The sequence below is a fragment of the Homalodisca vitripennis genome, chromosome 2, assembly GCF_021130785.1.
Source record: "Homalodisca vitripennis isolate AUS2020 chromosome 2, UT_GWSS_2.1, whole genome shotgun sequence".
NCBI classification, from domain to species: domain Eukaryota; kingdom Metazoa; phylum Arthropoda; class Insecta; order Hemiptera; family Cicadellidae; genus Homalodisca; species Homalodisca vitripennis.
Window position 1 is genome coordinate 127,946,795 of NC_060208.1, and position 19,653 is coordinate 127,966,447.

At 32.1% G+C, this 19,653-nt stretch overlaps 1 protein-coding gene across 1 annotated transcript in view; it reads right to left on the reverse strand.

The window, feature by feature from the left end:
- Positions 1 to 4,556: 4,556 nt before the first annotated feature.
- The window catches only part of LOC124355803 (tetratricopeptide repeat protein 37-like), a 43,271-nt gene continuing 28,174 nt past the window's right edge, over positions 4,557 to 19,653 (reverse strand). Inside the window, 6 exon segments of the mRNA XM_046806957.1 lie at positions 4,557 to 5,614; positions 7,404 to 7,616; positions 8,255 to 8,429; positions 13,657 to 13,810; positions 16,156 to 16,177; positions 16,179 to 16,414. Of these exon segments, the coding sequence (XP_046662913.1) occupies positions 5,345 to 5,614; positions 7,404 to 7,616; positions 8,255 to 8,429; positions 13,657 to 13,810; positions 16,156 to 16,177; positions 16,179 to 16,414 (1,070 nt within the window). The 3' untranslated portion in view covers positions 4,557 to 5,344.

A 19,653-nucleotide genomic window follows, 5' to 3' on the forward strand; every position in this document is an offset into this window, starting at 1 on the left:
GGTGTTACAATGTAGTACACAATGTTTCAAATATCACTGATTTTTTACGTGTTACAATTTATCGTTTTTTTGCTCTGAGTGAATTCTGTCAATATGTAAACCCATAAGATGTATATACTTTTGGGTTCATTATTAAATTACCTACAACTTGTATATCTTGGATTTTTATTTTCATAACTTTGGTGAAATGATATCTAAGCTCAAAGTGAAAAAATAAAAACTTTTTTTTTTTTTTTTGTCAAGATTTACATTCAGCAATATTTTACCATGTAAAGGTAAGTCATATAAGTATTATTATCATATTCTGTGATCTTTCCTGAAAATAATGATATATAATATGTAGTATTTACATTAAGGTAACAGTATATAAAAAAAAACTTTCTAAACGCTTGCAAACATACTGAAAAATGCCCAGCACTTAAGGCAGTTCTAACCAGCACTTGGAGGGTTAAGTGCCTACAAACTGGGTTAGTGTTGCAAATAAAAAATAAAGTCGGTTTTAACTGAAATTTAGTAGTTATGTGTGAATAATGCCAGGAAGAAATAGTTACAAAATGAAGTTCTAAAAAAACTGAGAAATCTGGTTATGATGTAAACAGAAAAATGACAAAGGCCTTCATAAACATGAGTAAAGGCTATTTTGCTATTGAACAGTTTTCTATGATAATGAATAAGTCACATTTTAGCAAGGGCCTTTTTCAAAAAACTTCAGCCGAACTACACGAACTTTCAAAAGCGACAGGTAAAAACTTGTTAACCAAAGACAGAAAGAGAGTACAAAATTTTTATTTGCAGAATGACCCTTCTGTAACATATTCAACTACACTTGATCTAGGAGTCAGCTTCGATGGAACTTGGCATAAACGTGGTCTCACGTCAAATTACGGAGTTGGAATTATTATCCATATTGATACCGGGTTGGACATAGATTTTTGTGTCCTATCGAAGTTTTATCCACAAACCAAAGCTCAACTTGGGGACAACAGCCCTGAGTTCAATATGTGGTATGAAGGACACTTGGAGAGTTTGATATAAACTATACTGGGTCGTCGCCTGCTTCGGAAGTAGCTGTAGCAAAATATTATGGCAGCAATCCATAGATTTTGGCTTCCGATACACAACGGTTGTGAGTGACAGTGACTCGAAAGTCTTCAGTCATTTCAAAGAAATCGCTATATATGGTGACAATGTGAAACTGGAGAAAGAAAAATATATTAATCATGTCTCCTAAAGATTAACAACTACTTTAGGTAACAAAGTAATAATAATTACCAGCAAAATCAAAAAAGTTGCCCTTGGAGGAAAAGCTCCAGGAAGCTTACAGTCAAAATTATTTCAAAGATGATGGTTCAATGAAAACTCTATTTTAGGAACCCTCTATCACTGCATTTCTACGAATCCAAATCAAAACACTTCAAGTGCCCGCAAGGAAAGCACAGCTGGTGTTTCTATAACAGAGCCCTGGCCAGTAATGAAACACCAGGTAAACATGTACAACACAAAAAAACCTATAAATAATACAGTTTTGAAGTTCATAGTCCCTATTTATAAAAAGTTGTCAGAAAAAGACTGTTACAAAGATCAAAGGCAAGACCCAAAATAGCAACGAAAGCCTTCATAGCTACAATTAGCGTAAGTGCAACAAGACAAGAAGCGCTTCCAGAAGACTTCTAGAAACTACTGTGATAGATGCAGTAAATAAATATAAATTTGGGAATATTGCTATAGTCTGAAGTATGGTTCAGGCTTCATTGTCACCTGGGAGTCAGACCAGCAAATTGCCAAGATGGGGGATTGCCGTTGTTGCAACAAGATTGAGAAAGCAAAGTTAACTAGGCTAAAGAGGCAAAGATTATACTTGAGAAAGAAAACTCTTAAGAAAGAAGAGAGAAGAAAACAGGTTGAAGGCAATACCTACGGACCTGGAAGATTTTAAAAGTAAGTTATCCCTAATAAACTTCCTGTAAAGTTCTTTTACCTAATAAAGTTTGTTATTTTAGTTTATTGGCATTTCCGAAAGTTCACTTTTTTACGTTTACCTAAATTTCTAGAGTTGTATAAGAGATAAATTGATGATTTTTGTGTAGTATTAAATTGTAAAAATGATAGTATTAAAGTATTGATAACTATTAACCCTTTGAGTGGCACAGTGTTTTGCTATATGGTATGCATAAAATGCCAAGCGAAAATGCCTGATTCTGCAAGGGTCTGGTTAAAATTCATAACAAAATTATTTATTGTTATAATGTTCTGGGTTTTTGTTTTTTTTTTAGATATATATTTTCTTTATAAATATAATACATTGATCACTTATTTAACGTTTTTATACCAATAAAAAAAACATTAACAAAAACTTTATGAGCAAAAACATTTTGTTTTTTTATTTTAACACAACTTAGTGTTATTGAAATATTTTATATTTTTACTTTTAGTTATTCTATCTTATACTCGTAAATAAAGTTTGGAAAATAAATATGAAAATATGAACCACTACAAAACTAGAAACTTTCTAACCTAACCTAGCACTCTGTGTATTGTCTACACTGCTAATACTTAAATCTAATGTCTGCAATACTAGGTCTTCATTGTCAGCAATGTTTTTACGACTCATTGTTTATAAATATCACTGAACAAACACAAAACTCATAAAAACTATACAAATGTATTTAGTAAAGTACTAGCTGCTTACGATCACCGTAACTCACGATCAAGTAATTGTTCTACTTACACACAGACTTGAATAACATACACAAACGAAATAATTTGAAGATACTAACACTACAAACCCATTTATACTTAAAAACTTTCAATATTTACAATCATTTGTGAAATAAACACCAGCTCACACAAAACATGTGGCGGCTTGTCCGCGTAGCGGTCGATTCTAAACTCAAATGACGTGCTGACTTTACAACCGCCGTAAAAGTCAGAATCTAACCAGAATTCAACAAAAGTTACATTGAAGCCTTTGGAATGCATATGTATAGTCATTGAGCCAATTTAGATAAAAACTATATAAAATATAAGCGTTACTGTAAAAGTCGCAAATAGCGATTCTGGCATTTCTTGCATATAATGCAGGATCGCAAATAGCGATGCTTCGGCACTCAAAGGGTTTAAAACCAATGTTCTACAAAAGTTTTGAGTTATAAAAATTGCTGTCACATAGTTTGTTTCTAAAACTTAAAACCTATATTACACATTATAGAGCAGGCTTTTCTGAATAAAATTATAAAAAAATCACCTCTCAACCTCTCATAAAACTTTAGAAATGATGTCATATGTAAACCCATACAAACAGCTAAAAAGCTCATAAACCCCCTTTCAAGGGGAGGGGGGAATAAAAGATACATAAAAACTAAGGTTAATTATAAGTTAAATTTTTTAAATATATAGGTCTATAAATCAATCATTTTAATTATTTGATGGACTCCCCCTTAAACAAAATTTCTGAGTGAAATAATAAATTGCCTGCATAATAAATATTTTACTGTATCAAATAAATTCCTTATTATCTGCAATCTATTGTTTTTACAGTATTCTAGGTTTACCCAGATTTAGTTCATCCACATTGGTTCTGGTCGTAATTAATCTGGATAAACAAGGTTGTACTGTGTAATATCTAAAGGCATTGTCTCTCAATTTATCTAAAATATTATTTATTTTATGTAATGATACAATAAATAAAAATATTTAAAGTTATTATAAGTACATACCTGGACAAAAAACAATAGAAAGTAATAAACATATACTTGTTAATTAGGTTACTCGATTAAAAAACCAATAATTACAGACATCATCATATTTTGTAAATATTTGTACAAGAGAAATCAGTTCACTTTTCTCTCTATGATTGCATGTTTAAATATATACTGTACTTTACTGTATTATAAATAAAAGATTTTGGTTGATTTAACTTATTCAGTTTATTTGTTTAGGACACACACTACTTGTGTTTTAATAAACAACATGCTGCATTTCAATAAAACTGTGTATGTTGAAATAATGTTTGAATTCCATTTTATTAATTATAAAATCATTAGATTGGTTAAAGCCATAAACTTTGTAAAGAAGTGTCTATAGATTGTTTGGCATCTTAAACCTGCTTAATAAAACTGATGACATTTCATTGTTGTAATGAATTAGATACATTTAAAAAATGTTCATAGTAGTAGTAACGAGAGCTAAAAGACTATTATTTTTAAAGTTTATACTAATAAAAATAACTTATTTAAAGTATATTCTCTATGATCAATAGATAGAACTCAAAACACAAGTTTTACAATAACTTAAACTCATTTTTGACACATGCAATAAAAATGTAAGGAATCCTTAACATCACCATGATTATATTATGAAACAATACTATGAAACAAATGAATACAATAGAATTTGTCAAGATGAGTGTGTCATCTCAATATTAATTTCATAATTTTTTATTTGTTTACTTTTAGCCCAGAGTTTCTTTTATATGCTGATACAAAAATATAGTACATATAAATTTTGCAATCAGCATAGGTTCATTTGTATTTTATGTAATGTATTAGACAAATAACTAACTATAATCACAAATTTATATTCATTTATAAAAAATTAGCAACTTATAAAACATGGAAAACTTAGTTTTTAAAGCCGTTAATTTAAAAGGTTGAAACTATACAAGTAGAGTTAACAACAAATTAAATCTTAGAATAACATTTTGTGCAAAATATACAATATTAGTTATATTATGATAAATACTATATGGAAAATTAAAATATGTCATATTTTGTAGTAAACTAAAGTGTGATATACTAATGTTTCTGTAACATTTTTGGCACAAAGAGACCAGCTCTTCAGCTATACAAATATTTACTTATCACAAACAATAGTTAGTTCAATTGTACACTAGGCAAATGTTTTAAACATAATTTAGTAATGTCTATTATTAAAATATTGAATTCTGCTGAAATTGTCAATTATAATGATATTCCACTTTATAAACTACAACAACAATTTTAACGCTAAATTATTAATATCAGAAAACTTACAATAAAACTATTAATGTAACCAAGTTAAGTAATAAAAAATAAATCACAGAAATGATCAGAAATCTCTTTTATCAATTATCAATTTAATTCAGACAAAAATTACTTTAGTCTTAATTTTAATGTAAAGAAGAGTAAACATGCAATTAAAAGATAAAAAATTTAAAACAAACTTTTTTTAACTTTCTTCAAAAGAACAACACTTTATACATTCATCACTATTGAATGAGTTTTTTTCTCAGTTTTCTGCAAAATTAAATTATTTTAATTTTAAGAAATCCTAAACTGTTGAAAGATTTACTTGATTTTGACAATGTTTATGCAGCGAGTAACGAAATCTTACGCTCAAAGTTACTCATCCACTTAGCAAGTGGACGTTCAAGCTCGATGTTCTGGCGTGCGTGGGAAATAAACGAGCGCAGGTGAGCAGGTGTGACATCGGTAACACTGGCAGCATGGCAGGATGTGGCCAGGACTGCCCAGGACTCACCCACAGCAGGGTACAAGTGGACGGCGTGCTGACTTGCTGAAAGAGCACGGTTGGCATCACCACTCATCAGCTGACTGAGGCTCACAACAGCCAGTACCTGTATGAAAAATTGCAATAATATTAATAATTACTGCTCTTACAGTCATATTCGGCATTGCTTATTATAAAAAGCAAACCCTTTTTTCTCATTTGAAACCATTTGGATATGGAATCTGTTAAGTAGGTACCCAATTGTTGCTGTTAAGTACTTGTTCTGCCTGTTCATTGAATGACTGACAACTTTTGATTCTCCTCTTAAATTTTCTTAAGAAACAATGATTTTTGTTGAGACATTTCAGATTGTGCCTTATTTACTGGATCTTTTTAACTCTATTACATGGTTATACTCAGCTGTTTAAATATAAAATTTATGGAAATATTTACAACTGTCTAATTTTCAACTGTTCTGTATCCCACAATTTTGAATTCTTCTGTTTGTTTTTATGATGTTGTACATTTGAAATTGTTAAATTGACTTTTTTGCTTATAATATCTTTGTACATTTATTACATTTCATAATTATTATTATACTATGGATTTTTATATGTGCTGCTTTCTTTACACTTTATTACTTGATTTTTGAAAAGACAAATATTGTATGTTATTTTGTTTTATGAGAGATTTTTAAAACTATTGTTCCAAAGATATTGTTTATGCAATTAAAGAAAAAATGATGACATTATGGACATTATGCTACTCCCTAAGTACTTGGAATCATCTCAATGCAAAACTTTATGTGGAACATCTAGTGCTTGCTTCTTAGCTTGTTTTAATCCCTACATGTTATCTGCTATATACAGGGTGTCCAAAAAGTCCCGGGTCGGTTAAATATTTTTCAAAATATTTAAAATAGAGCTACAAAATCTTACACAAAGTTACTAGACATAACGATCTATTTTACCACATATTCAGTGATCCGCTACTTCCTCAGAGGGGCGGCCCGCTAGGCGTCAGAAGAAAATCTTAAATGTAAGCATAGGTTGATATGGTTGGCATAGGTTGATAACGGATAACCAAGTCAAAAATGACAGCCGTTCAAAGATGTTTACTTAGTACTGGATTCGCCTTGCCTTCAACATCATTTTGGCATGCCTAACTCATTATTGGTAAAAATGGACATGGGGTGTTACTCAAATGACTGATTCAGTTGTAAACAGTTTTGGGTTAGTAAATTTAAAATCAAAAAGCTCATCAGTGTATTTTTTTTACATGATCTAAGTTGCAAACTCTAGCCATCTTTGAACGGCTGTCATTTTTGACTCAGTTATCGTTTGAGGTCGGGTTTGGGGCTCTGTACTCTACTAATAAAGACCTTTTATTTGATATGCATATCAACCTATGCTTACATTTAAGATTTTCTTCTGACTCATAGCGGGCCGCCCCCCTGAGGAAGTAGCGGATCACTGAATATGTGATAAAATAGATTGTTATGTCCAGTAACTTTGTGTAAGGTTTTGTAGCTCTATTTTAAATATTTTGAAAAATATTTAACCAACCCGGGACTTTTTGGACACCCTGTATAGTGCATAGTGCCAAATTTCTTTATTTTTTACAACTTAATACCTAAAGGCAGTACTCGATTTCTAGAAAAAGAGGTAACAGGACTAACCTCCCATGTGTACTGTTAAGTACTACAAGTAGTAAAATCTACTTGAATCATGTCACATGCATTGTGAGGACGGTTGATGAACCAGTAAATGTAATATTAGGTGTTTATGACTAATCATAACTATAAATCAAGGTATGACTATCTCACATTACACCTTTCCTGCATAGTGAATGTGGAATCAAGTGTGCATTAGTTTTCTCAGATAAAGGAAAGAATCTGATGATACAAGAATACTCACCTTGGAGACATCCATCTTGGTGCGCCCAAGAGTCATGGCAGTGCGAGCCGAGTGAGCGGCTACTCCCACCTTGCCAACACCCACCACCCCTGCTGATTCACCAACACTGTGCTTGTTCAGTATCAGTAATGCCTGGTGCAGCCATAACGCAGGCAGAGATGGATGGACATGTACTGTCTTACTCATGCTCCACACTGACCCTTGAAAATCACACTGCACAGAACATGAATAAAGAAGATGAGTGGTGTGATAGAGCAGGTGAAGCACAGGTAAAAGTAAGGTCAGGTATTTATTTATAAATATATGGCAATATATCAAATAAATAAATAACCTAAGTCACTTATAATATGGTGTAGTTCACCAATAAAAATGGCAAGATGGTAAAAATGTGTCATTATTCTTTGACACAATCTTAGCAGACATCTAGTGTAGCGATTAGGTGACAGCAACCAACACTCTCCCCCTCGCTTTTTCTGTTTTGTTTTCTTCTTACATCTTGCACATATTATCAGTCATCCATAGAGAGGTAAATTAGAGTTAGGATGATAAAGAGAATAGGATATATATATATATATATATATATATATATATATATATATATATATATATAGACCTAAAATCAATTTTAAGAATTATGAAAATAAAATAAAAGTATCTTTTTACACACAACCCATTACTTGTTTAGGAAAAAAATATAAAGATCGGAGAATATATAGCACGAATTAAAGTTAATTTAAATTCAAATAAGAATGTAAACGTAACAAGGACAAAATATTACAAAATTGGAACTGGCACATAATTAAGTAACAGAATAACAAAATAAAAACATATTATAAAGAGTTTCAAATCACCTGAAGAAACTTTGTATATGCCTGGAAGAGAGCAATGTGTGGTATGTATTCAGCCTCATTTTGGTACTTGAGTAAATCACGGAGCACCATCTTGGAGAGCTCTAGGTCACTGTTCAACATGCCCAGTGAACAGGCAGCAAACAATCCATACACAGACGTCGGTTTCAGCTGGTTTCTGAGGCAAACAACAAATTATTGTACATTTTTGAAGATGTAGCTTTCATTTTGTAATACGGTACTGGAAAAACATACATAACATCACCAACCAAACCTTACTAGGCAATTTGTTGAGTCAGAATATAGAAAAAATGTCATATTAAACATAATGCCTACACATTTAAACCAAAGTCATAACACATTTTTAAAGGCATATGCACTGAATACATATATACATGTAAAGTAATTTTAATAAATTAATGAAGATTTAAGAACAAAAAATACTTGTCATCATCTCCTCCTTACAGTCAAAAAATCCACAAGCAGATGTTCAACAGTCTTATCCCCATTACCACAGAAGGAAACCATTTTTTAGAGCATGAACGGGGACCAAAAATTAACTCCTAAACATCCCCATATTCATATGCTTCTTCAGAAGCCTTGCACCATAGAAAATAAAACACAGATCCCAAATCCGTTGTTTTTGACTGTGAATTAATTACTCCTAAAATATTTAAAGCCAATAAAAAGATAATAAGTTCTGATATCTCGTATTATATGTTTAATAATCCTCTAAGTTCATTGCTTAAGTATTCTCAATTTGTTCTGTCATTGTATTAAACAGTGCTTAATGGAAGGTATCTTTCCTGATGAACTGGAAATTTCTTGGATTTGTCCAGTTTACAAGAAGGGGCCAAAAGATAAAATAGAAAGCTATTTTTCACCTCAATAGTTCCAGCATGTCCAAAATTGTTGAAATTTTAGTATTCAATCAAATTTATTGATATTTTGATCAAAATCATGTCTTTAATTCATCATAATTTGGTTTTAGAAAGGGAAAACGTACTAGTCATTCCACTGACACTCTTATCCGAGAGATTCTCTTCAATCATTTGAAAACAAACCTTTGATCAAGTTAGTTTTTGTGTCCTTAGTAAGACATTTGATTGTGTAAATCATGATTACAGTTTGCTGAAATTATCATATTATGGTGTTAATGGACAACCTCTTACATTGTTTTAAATCATACCAGTTGACCTGAAGGCAAAAGTATACATTGATGGTTTATTATCTGACGAAGTAACTGTCAAATATCGTGTTTCACAGGGCTCTGTTTTAGGATTTTCTAGTAAGTGTGAATAACTTACCATGTTCTACTTCAGCTTCAACTGTATTATATGCTGATGATACAACTCTTATTTGCACAAGTGAAAGCATATAAGATATTAATATATTCACACAAAGCACCATACTTGATGAATCAAACTGGTTTCAATCTAATGGTTTACTTTTAAATTGTAATAAAACTCAAAAGACATTATTTAAAATAAGAGCATTTAATTAAAAGAACATTTAATTAACGATGATGATTTTGTTAGTTGCATAACATTTTTAGGCATCTTCATTGATGAGCAGTTAAATTTGTATAGTTGTGTGGATTATATAGCCCACAGATTATCTAGGGTAATTTTTTTGCGGAACCATTTAACATCATGTGTGACACCCAGCTAAGTCAAAACAACCTATTTTGCATATTTTTAATCTGTCTTTAGATATGGTCTAATTTTCTGGGAAAATCCTTCAGAATACATGATGTTTGCTAATAAAAAAAAGCAGTAATTGTAATTTCAAAATCAGGATATTTAGACCATTGTAGACCTCGCATTTAAAAATTAAAAAAATACCAACTATGATCAATCTTTATGTGTATATCTGATTGTATCTTTATTTCAAAATCATAAAATTTTCACTCTTACAATATAAGGCATAATAGTAATACAAAAATTAAGTATTGTAGATTTTAAAAATCCTTAAATAGTTATACTGTGTTAGGTTTAAATATTTATAATAATTTAAAACATCTTATCAATAAGTATGATTACAAATTATTTAAAAAAAGATTTTTTGTTGGTTACTTGATAATTCTTTCTATGCTATAATGAGTTTTTATGCTTGAAAACATTACATTTTGAAACCTTATTTTCAGATTGTTGTTTAGTGTTTTAGATAGGCTAATTAAAAAAAAAAATTACTCCGCATAGATAAAGACTGTGAAATCTCATTAAATTGTTCAATCTGTGTTTTAACCCTTTCCACTCGTATGTCGGACGTCGTCCGACATTGCTATTTTGCCGTTCCGCTCGTATGTCGGACGCCATCCGACATTGCAGTGACGTCAGCTTTACTTTATTTTTTGCCGGCCTACGATGTTTCCGATTGGTGCTGCGATCGCAACGGTATTCTCAGGAACTAATAAATTACAGCTGAACTACAATTGGTGGTCGGCTGCTGATTTATTTTACTTTGTCATTGTAGTCACGTTTCCTAACCAATTTTCAGACGCGTTCGCATTAGTGAACTCGATATGTCGTTACCAAGTACATCTTTTCTTTCTGATTCAGAAGTTATTGCTGAATTACTTAATTAAGGCAAGGATAATCAAATAAACATGCAAAAGCCAACAGTTATCTGTCAGTATAACAAATATATGGGTGGCGTGGACCAAGCAGACCACTATATTGCTTCCTACAAATTTCCCCGTAAATCTCTGAAGTAGTGGAGAAAGCTATTTTTCTGGATGTTGGAAGTGGCAATAGTAAATAGCTTTCTCTTGTTCAACACGAATAAACAAAACCCATGGATAAAAAACAATTCAACACAGGAATTTCAGAGAAATCCTTATCACTGAACTTGTAGGCCATGTCCGTAACCCTATGAGTTTGAAGCGGGGTCGTCCTTCATCAGTAAAAAAAGAAGAAGGCTAAACAAACAACCTCACTTTCTTGCAGCTCATTCAACAAAAAAAAACTAAAGACTGTGCTGTTTGTAGCAATAGAAAGGTGCCAGGAGGAAGAAAGGAAACACTTTACTATTGTAAAACCTGTTCAAAAAAAATCCTGGTCTTCATCCTGCAGAGTGTTTTGAACGATACCATACCATACTAAAATATAAAACTTATTAGTGTAAGTATCAAATTTTATATCTCTATAACATAAATTAGAAATAAAATAAAATTATTATACAATATAATAATGTATATACTTTTATTGACTTCCAGTTTGCTAAAAATGGGTTTTTACTGAAAATATGCTAAAATAAATACGAGCTGAGGGGACAGACTAGTGAAAAAAATCCGAGTGGAAAGGGTTAATACAGATTGAAACTTTGTATGATTTCAATGCTCGATTTAAAAATCGACTATTTTGTGTTGTGATATAAATTTATACATTTGTATGATTTTAATTCTGTGACCAATTTATACGCTTGAAATAGATGCGTAATGTTTGCGAGTTTTCTTTGGCTAATGTTGTGACCTGGCTTGTGACTGTGACTTTGACATTGTCGATAATACTTGTATTCTGATAACAATAAAGATATTTTATTTCTAATTCTATTTCTAATACTGCAGAAAATATCACCAGAAATAAGGAGTTGCCATATACATAATGGAATCCAAATGTCAAATTGAAATGATTGACACTTATGAATACTGCTTGCAACTGGTTTGTGAGGTAGCGATGATAACTAAGGGAAACTATGAAGCTGGCCTAGGTATAATATTTCAACCACTTGAGAGCGTACCAGCTAACAAATCAGTGATAATCATGCGTGACATCAATATTGATAAACAAGCCAAAAATAATTACCAGATCCTAATAAAAAAAATTCTGACTTGTCACAACATTCAGAGACTAGACCGCTCATATACCAGAATAACACTAACATTAAGATCATCCATAAATTGTGGTTGTACCAACCTTCTACTGGGAAAACTCCTTGTAGAGATTATAAACACCGTAATCTCAGACCACATAGGGCAGCTCTGTACCATTAATCTGGACATCAGTCTACCTCCATATCCTGGTGTTAAGCGCAGAAACATGAGCAACAGAAACATGATCAAGTTAAAAAAAAACTCCTTCACCATGAAGACTAGTCAACAGTTTTTAGCTAAACCGACACAGAAGAGTCCTACAACAAATTTAGTAGTATTCTTTTTAGTACAATACGACCTAACTGGTTCAAAAGCTACCTGACAGGACGAAGCCAGACTCACCTTCCTTCATCTTAAGTTATGTGATGAAGCAAGAACAAGCGCACAAAACTACAATTACAACACCAGACACGCATCCAACTAACAACTACCTGTGCATAGACTAGTTGCCACAGAGAAGAAACAGACCTATGCTGGAGCAAAGCTGTAGAATGCCCTCCCCCACCACTAAAGGAGCTGAAGAAGAACAATAAGCTACAGTTTAGACGACATATTAAGAACTAGCTGCTAGAACATCCTTTGTACCACCTGAGTGAATATTATGAATGGACTAACAACTTGTAACAATAAATTGTTAAGACCCTTGATTTTTCTCTATGATAATGTACAAAAAAATGAAAATAAAACAATAAATAAAACAGGTAACAGGTTTCACAATAATATTGGCAAAAATGTATCTAAGAATAGTCAACTTATTGAAGTAGCGCTTTATCCTGTATTTTTAACTATGCCAGAAATTATCATTAAATTATAAATTAACTGGGTAAAAATGTTTAAAATTACAAAAATGCACATCCCAAAAAGAAACAGTAAACAGACTAAAGTGATGTACAGTTGTGGATTACTAGTTTTATATTATATTAATAAATCACGTTTTATTTTGGAGTATGAAATTGTCATATTAAAACTTTTAGAATAATATGGAGGGGGTGTTGTTAGCAGCATTTTTACGTAATTTTTGAGGGGGTAGTGTTACTGTCACATGGGGAGGAGGGTGTTCTGAAAGTTCCTATTTTAATGTTATTTAACTAAGGGATAGCCCCTTTATAACTTGAACACAACATTAACTCCTAAGTCCAACTATACAGGATGAAATAAATGCTGAAAATGTGTTAACTATATCTTCAATTCCAAGAAGTAATGAATTCAAAATACAAGAGAGGAAATCAGTGGCAAGACTAAAAATTCAGAGTGGAGAACAGTTTAAGAAATAAAAAAATGTTTAAGGGGAGAATTCCACAAAAATGTAATAGAACCAGACTAAAATTTGTTGGGTTTAACCCATTAAACACACATTTATACACACTCTGTCACTATTTTGTAATGCAGTGGTCAAGAAAATGCTAGCATAATAGGGAAAGAAACCAATTAATTGTGGTAACAACATTTAATTTGCATGAGGCATCTTTCCATATTTTTCTGCTCTTACATAAAAGTAAGCTGTTTTAACATTATGAATATTAAACCTCACCCTTTAAGAAGTAAAGTCTTAGCAAGGTCGGCACCGGCCAGTTTGTAAGCGACGGCAGCCATTGCTACATGGAGATGGGACTTTACTGCATCGTCCTGTGCCCACCAATTCAGGGCAGCTTCATATGCTTCAAAAGCCTCCTGATACTGCTTATCTGAAATCATGCACTTGTGGCTAATTCAATCATAGGTCTGGAGAAGTATTTTGATGATTTCAGTCATAGTATTGATGCGTCATCAAAACTTAAAACAGTGATTTGATGAGTAAAGGATGTACTCAACATTATTTCTAATCAATCATATTACTCAAACAAAAAACTATTTGCCTTCTCAAAGCTGGATGCATTTTTAAAAAGTTCTTGAACATTAAGACCTTATAAAATTATTTTATTTTATTTCACACTTCAACGCATTACATTTTTTTTACTTACTTCACTCTCTACATCATGAATTCAGCAAAAATGGCTGGAATTGAGCCTCAAACTTTTTATGAATATGATATGTTTTTATATATAAATTTAATTATGTATGTGTTTGTATGTGTGTGCGTATGCATGCATTTGTTCGTGCGTACATGTGTGTTTATTTATAAAACCACACAATACACTGTATATTTAGTTGATATATTTTTTAAGCCTTTGAATGTAATCTCTAAATTATTCTGAGAGTCATGGTTATAGTATAAAATAAAAGAATTATGTTGAGCCTAATATTGGTATACAATTAGTTAACAATACCAAATAACTCACATGAAGATTTGTATAGGTTTATTAACAAAATTGTTAAGGATGTTATATTATTGATGTTAGAATTCTTATTTTTGCTATTTATACTTATACAATAAAATGCTTTTGACAGGTACTTTTCCTACTGTTCTGAAAGTGGTTAAAATAATTCCTATTTATAAGAAGGGAGACAAATTGAACCCTGCTAGTTATCGTCCAATATCGCTGCTGCCAATTTTTACAAAATATTTGAGCATTGCAATAATAATCAGCTACCGTATATTTTTATATGCTAAACAATGGATATATGTGTAAAAAAGCAGTCTGGTTTTATACCAGGTCGTAATGTGATTAAAGCTGTAGAGTTGGTAGTGTCAAATGTTTTAGATAGCTTTGAAGACAAAATTACTTGCTCAGCCTTATTAATCAAAAGCATTTGATTGTATTCCATATAAATCACTCCTAAAAATATTACAAGATTACGGTGGAAAAGTTAATGAATCGAAGCTGTTGTCATCATATCTTTATGATGATAAATCGGATTTTAGTAATGTCGAAATAGGGGTTCCATATGGTTTCCTGCTAGGGCCATTCTTGTTTGTAATAACAGTGAATGATTTGCACATAATATGCCATGTTCTCATGCATTATATGCTGATGACACTACTCTTTTGAGTAGCAATAAAAATATAGATAACTTACTATTGGATTAGGAGAGGCCAATGGTTGTAGCTAATGAGTGGTTTAGGTCTAATTATCTAGTTGTAAATAAAGAAAAACAGAGCACATAATATGTTTTCTTTGTATATTAAAATTTATAATAATTTACATTTTAGCCCTGTAAAACTTTTAGGTATATACTTAGATAATAAGCTAAGCTGGAACATACATGTTCATACAATCTGTAAAACATTGGCAAAAGTTACATATTTACTTTGAAAATTAAAATTTTACATCAACACTGATATCCTAATTGTAGTAATGCAAAAAAGCATTTGTATGGCAAAACAGCTTTAAAAATTATAAAAGGTTCTCCTGATAGAATGTGTTGCTATCTCCTATTGAAAGAACTACAAATTATGACCATGCCAGGTATCTACTGTGTATATATATATATATATATATATATATATATAATATATATATATATATATATATATATATATATGTATAAAAAATGTAAAGAAAAGTTTGAAAATTATAATTCCTGATATGGTATTTATAACTATGATACCAGAAACAGAGATAAATTAGATATGCCAAATATTGGATTAGAAAAATCCAGTCATTTAAACCTGGAAATTAAATTGATTAATAAATTACCTGATTATAGCATGGTCAGTTAGTCTTGTTATATTTAAAAATTCCATTACTACTTCGTTAAAGTATAAAGCATTTTACTCAATTGATGTTATATAAAAACAGAGGTATTTAGTATACAATCTAATAGTTCAGGACAATTAATAACAACAAAATGCATTCAAGATAAATATAATAAACAAAATGTACAATAGATGATAGATTGTCATTGTGACGTTTCTTCTACAGACAACTGTTGATGCCAAATTCCTATTACAATACTTTATTGCAAAGAAATAGGTGCATTAAAAGAGTAAAAACTACCCTAATCTGTACATTTGTATTACAGATGAATAAAAATAAAAATAATAAAAACACAAAATTAAAAAAAATGAAACTAAAACAAAATTGTTAAAAATTAAACTGATGGTGTTCTTGTTAACATAAACTTGTAGCTACACTCAATGACAGCTCACCTCTGTACAAAGCGAGTGCAAGGGCCACACTGGGAATGAATATCAGCTTTGGAGATGGCCCGGTACACTTGCACAGCATCCTCCACCTTTTCAGCCTTGAGCAGCACCCGTCCAAAGTTGGCCAAAACCTTGTCTCGATGTGTGGGCGGAGCCTGGTCAACAGCTCTACTGAGAACCTCTACACTGCTGCGGTAGCGACCACAACGCTCCAGCAGACAGCCCAGCATGTTCAGCCCACAAGCGTCATCCTCTCTGTCATCTATACACCATTTCACTAGCAACTTATTGTCTAGGTTAAAATATGAAATTGATTTTAATGTAAACTGGTGCTTGTTATAAACTGCTAGTAATTGTATGTAATCCGGTCATTTTTTGTGAGTTTTCTTACATAAGTTAAATTTTCAATATACTTTAGAAAGCAAGTGGTATAAACTCTATGTGTGAGATGAATGATGAAATTCTAAAATGGTAAGAGGGATTAAAAATGCTTCCTGCCAAGATGCCAAGGAACAGAAAACATGGGAGGATTTGTGGATGATTCAGATCTAATGTTCGAAGAAAAAGAGGCTAGACCGATTCAAGCCTATTATTAATACATCGTAATATTATCCATCGAAGCAGGCAGGTGATGGTTGACCCTTCTAGATATAAGGTTGTTAAGCTTGTTGTTGTGGTGTCTGTGGCACCCACTTCAACCATCTTCCTTAGCAGTGAACTAAACTTGTCTACCAAGTAACAATATAATCTGGCATAAGTTACAACAGGTTTGCAGTACCCAGTGTAGGTCCTACAAGATCACCAGAGATGAACCTTCCTGAAGTAATCATATGTATAGTCTTATTTCCTAAGGTCCCACCTGATTCTTAGTAACAATACAGTAACAATAAAACTTTGTAATCTATTGTTTACAGTTTGCTCTGACGCTCCTAGATATTGTCTTACTGTATTTACTGACAAATGATAACACCTATCCTATTTGACTTGGCAAAAAAAGAGTGCAAATGATATAGTTATACTAGAACCTAACAATTGTAGAGCTGCGTGGACAGTTATAAATTATATACATTGGTTGTAAACAGATCGTATACCAGATACAAATATATTGGGCCTATTACAGCAAATGAGTTTAGAGTTCTTTCTAAAAATTAGTAGTACTATAAGAATTTATATTTCATGTGAAGATGTAGCCAATTTCTCTGAAATTAATTTTGTATCAAAACTCCTATGTCACTTTTAAATGGAAGAAGTTAGCAATTTTAATATTTGTAGAAAGGTAAAAAAAACTTTTGTAAATCAAATCAGAAGATGTTTGGTAGCCCTAGTGTAACCATATGGACACAGTGAGGGATATGTTCAGTCCTCACACAGAGTATTCATTTCTCACTTTATTATCTGGACTGATACTTGTTAAACTGGCATATATATTAATAGTTTAAACTAGCTAATATATCAATTGTTTAACCCGAAACAGTCTAGTGTAACCATATTGACACAGGGAGCGATATGTTCAGTCCTCACACAGAGTATTCATTTCTCACTTTATTATCTGGACTGATACTTGTTAAACTGGCTAATATATCAATAGTTTAAACTAGCTTATACAGGGTGGAAAAAAAGTATGGAAAACGCTTTCACTAATTTTGTATGGCTTCACTTATACAAATTAAATTTTGTACATCACCACTTGTATTAAGAACCTAGTTTTTGAGACCAGTGGGGACATTTTATCTTTTCAGGGGACGGCCCGGGAGGAGTCGGACGAAAATCTTAAATGTAAGCATAGGCCGAGTTTGGTATCAAATTAAAGGTCTAGTAAAAAGAAACTCATTACCGCAAACTGCACTTAAAAAGGTTGACCCTATCCAGAGTACGGGCCGTATGAATTTCATGACAAAGAAATTTAGTAATTTTGTCTTGTGAAGTAACTAAATTTACTTTCAGTAGTATGTTTTATGTCGGTTATGTAAATTTGAAAAACAATTTCCAACAAAAAAATTATTTTTTTTACCTCTACATTTGTTGGATAACAGTAAATAGGGGTTTTCCTGTCTTGTCTTCAAGAAACTGAGAGTATTCAATAATACCACCATAACTCCTTAATAAACATGAGGTCAAGGTCCCAGTCCCTCCAGCCCTTTTATCTCAGGCAAACATAAACTGGTTTAGGCAATACAAACAGTACTGTCACAGCAAAACTCCACAGTTTTGTATTTTTAATATCAGCTTGGTTTTTAGTCTACGTTATAATTTCGTCCACGTAAGATAAAGTGAAAGTCTTCACTAGAAGGTACTGCGATAGTTATACATTTTTTTTACTTAAGTGTTTACATTTTATTCTACTAGTTTTTAAAAGCAATGTCACTTAGTGAGTTTGAGAGAATCACGCTGCTTATGATGCGTGGGGTATGGATATCTAGTTCGTCCCTATGAAGAAACAGCGCATTTGTTTAATGACACTTTTCTTGATAGACCCCCAATTAGTAAGTCAACAGTGTTTAAGACAGTAAAAAGATTTGAAGAAACTAGAACAGTCAAAGATCGCGAAAGAAGTGGCAGGCCTAAATCGGCAACAAATGAACAAAAATCTTTGGATATGTACTCCAAACATTTGTTGAAAATCCCAGCACCTCGGCCAGAGTGGCTGCAGAAGACTTGATATGAGCCATACCTCAGTGTTTGAATGTTTTACACAAAAACAAGTATCACCCTTTTAAAGTAACCCTAACCCAAGAACTTGCAGAGGATGATTTTGATCGAAGGACTGAATTTTGCGAAATAATGATGAGAAAGTGTGACGAAATTCAAAAATTTTTAAGTTTGATATTGTTTTCAGATGAAGCTACATTCTTTGTTAATGGACAAGTTAAAATAGGCATAATTGCCGTTACTGGGCCGACCATAATCCACACTGGATGATAGAAGGCCACACACAAAGGGCTCAGAAAGTGAATATGTGGGCTGGAATAATAAACAATAACATTGTAGGACCGTTTGTGATAGATGGAAATCTAACAGGCGAAATTTATTTCAATATGTTGACAAATAACATTTTGCCAGCAGTGCGTGCTCTTCTTGGGGCAAATTTTAATGCAGTATGGGTTCAGCAAGATGGAGCACCGCCCCATTACTATTTGCGAGTGCGCAATCTGTTAGATGAAGTGTTTCTTAACCGTTGGATTGGTCGCAGGGGTAGGGTACCGTTGAGTGGCCGGCTAGGTCACCGGATCTTAAACCACTAATTTCTTTTTGTGGGGCTTCTTAAAAGATAATGTGTATAAAACTAAACCAGCAACATTGAGGAGCTGACAAATCGTTTATTAGAAGAAGCAAGAAGAATTACACCCGAGATGCTTCAAAATGTGGACTGCAGTAGGTTTTTATAATAGACTAGCTCATTGCCAACAAGTGTTCGGAGAGCAGTTTGAGCACCTCATTTAAAAGGTATGGTTATTTTTTGTAATACATAGATAATTTTTAATTTAATTCTTTTGGATAGTT